The sequence below is a fragment of the Sinocyclocheilus rhinocerous genome, unplaced genomic scaffold (assembly GCF_001515625.1).
Source record: "Sinocyclocheilus rhinocerous isolate Xijiao unplaced genomic scaffold, SAMN03320098_v1.1 scaffold996, whole genome shotgun sequence".
In the NCBI taxonomy this organism is placed as follows: domain Eukaryota; kingdom Metazoa; phylum Chordata; class Actinopteri; order Cypriniformes; family Cyprinidae; genus Sinocyclocheilus; species Sinocyclocheilus rhinocerous.
In genome coordinates, this window is record NW_015660490.1 from 684,471 (window position 1) to 686,682 (window position 2,212).

General features: G+C 36.7%; 1 protein-coding gene across 1 annotated transcript in view; it reads left to right on the forward strand.

Moving 5' to 3' along the window:
• The window catches only part of LOC107724966 (neuronal PAS domain-containing protein 1-like), a 61,326-nt gene that overhangs the window by 15,574 nt on the left and 43,540 nt on the right, over positions 1 to 2,212 (forward strand). The window contains exon 3 of the mRNA XM_016534067.1: positions 1,401 to 1,639. Coding sequence (XP_016389553.1) covers positions 1,401 to 1,639 — 239 coding nt within the window. The remainder of the gene's footprint in view (positions 1 to 1,400; positions 1,640 to 2,212) is intronic.

The following is a 2,212-nucleotide window of genomic DNA, read 5'->3' on the forward strand; positions in this document are numbered from 1 at the left end:
TAAGCAGATAAACATCAAATTTTCATTTTTGGGTGAACTATCCCTTTAAATTATTGGCTTGTATATTTTTTATTACACTAAAGCCAAAAACGCATTTTTAGAGTAATGATAGATGCTCAATTTTCAAAATAAAAAATATGCAGATTTGGGTCTTATTTCTTTTTATTCAAAACAAGGTTTGTCCAAAAATAAATAATAAAAAAATGCAGAATAAAATAGAATAAAATTATCACAATTAATCTAATAATTTCTGACCAGTATGTAAGCAGAGAGCAACTAAACATCTTTATTATTTCCTTCCCTGCTAAAAGTAATGCAATATTATCGATAAATTGATGTGTAAAGACACGAAACGATCGGTCCGTGCAAGAAACTGAACAGTATTTATATCGTTTTTTACCTCTGATTTACTGCAATGTCTGAACTGTCCTGAGCGCATCCTGAGCGCATTCGCGTCTTCTTCTTCAGCCGGCGCGTGACGAGTCTTCTTCTTCTTCTTGACACTCTATCTACAATCTCAATTAGGAGTGTCAATGGTCCATTTGAGAGATAGGTGGTGGTAATGCACTTATAAGTCTGCGATCTGCCGTAAAGCAAGAAGAAGAAGAAGAAGACACGTCACGCGCCGGCTGTTGAGAATGCGCTCAGGACATTTCGGACTGACAGACTGCAACGGTTTGAGTTAAAAATCTTCGTTTGTGTTCTACTGAAGAAACAAAGTCACCTACATCTTGGATGCCCTGGGGCTAAGCAGATAAACATCAAATTTTCATTTTTGGGTGAACTATCCCTTTAAATTATTGGCTTGTATATTTTTTATTACACTAAAGCCAAAAACGCATTTTTAGAGTAATGATAGATGCTCAATTTTCAAAATAAAAAATATGCAGATTTGGGTCTTATTTCTTTTTATTCAAAACAAGGTTTGTCCAAAAATAAATAATAAAAAAATGCAGAATAAAATAGAATAAAATTATCACAATTAATCTAATAATTTCTGACCAGTATGTAAGCAGAGAGCAACTAAACATCTTTATTATTTCCTACTCTGCTAAAAGTAATGCAATATTATGCATTTGAAAGCATAACGACGAGTAACTTTGTGTCTGCCAACTATTTTGTTGGAAAGGCCTGGAGATACTAAATCTTTTTTTTTATTATATATTATATTATTAGATATTCTATATTGTTATGATAAATATATAATATTATATATCGGAGTTTCTCATTTCTGGCTCGTGCCTGCAGCCAAATCGCACCCTTTATGCGGAATAAAACATCAGTGAATAATCGAACAACACTAACTTGCCTTGACTACTCTGTACATTATCATTGTCTAATCACTGTCATCCTTTCTCCTTCTATGCTCTTCTTTTCTACCCTGTCTTACTTTTTCCCAGCTTGCAGAACTTGAGGAAGGAGAAGTCGCGCAATGCAGCTCGTTCTCGGCGGGGTAAGGAGAACTTTGAGTTCTTCGAGCTGGCGAAGATGCTTCCGCTCCCCGGGGCAATTACCAGCCAGCTGGACAAGGCCTCCATCATCCGCCTCACCATCAGTTACCTGCACATGAGACACTTTGCCAGCCAGGGAGACCCACCCTGGAGCCCTCTACGGGAGGGAGGGAACAACTGCAACAAGGGTAAGTGTGTGCAGTACACCTAGAAGAAGGAGTGTCAAACTCAATTCCTGGAGGGCCAGAGCCCTGCAGAGTTTAGATTCAACCCTAATTAAACACACCTGATCCAACTAATCAAGTCCTTCAGGCTTATTTGAAAACTACATGGTAAGTGTGTCGGAGCAGGGTTGGAACAAAACTCTGCAGGGCTCAGGCCCTCCAGGAACCCCTGACCTAGAGAATGGGCGTGAATGGAATGGCATTTTACCTACTATGTGAAAAGAAAGTAGTATGGATGGACAAACTAGATCTTTTTTACACAAAATTGGAATAAAATGCTAAATAACCAGAATAATAATCCATAAATGGGGATCAAAGAAGGGCCAGAAACCTAGGAGGTCAATTTAAGTCGTATGTGTGCTGTTTTATTTTCTAATAATTTTTATTAGCAAAATTTTGGACATATATATTTACACACACACACACACACACACACACACACACAGCTATAAAAATTAAATGGCTTTATATGTAATGTAATTTTATCGATGTACAATTTTTATCATATACATTTTTTTCTCTGATTACTCTGATTAT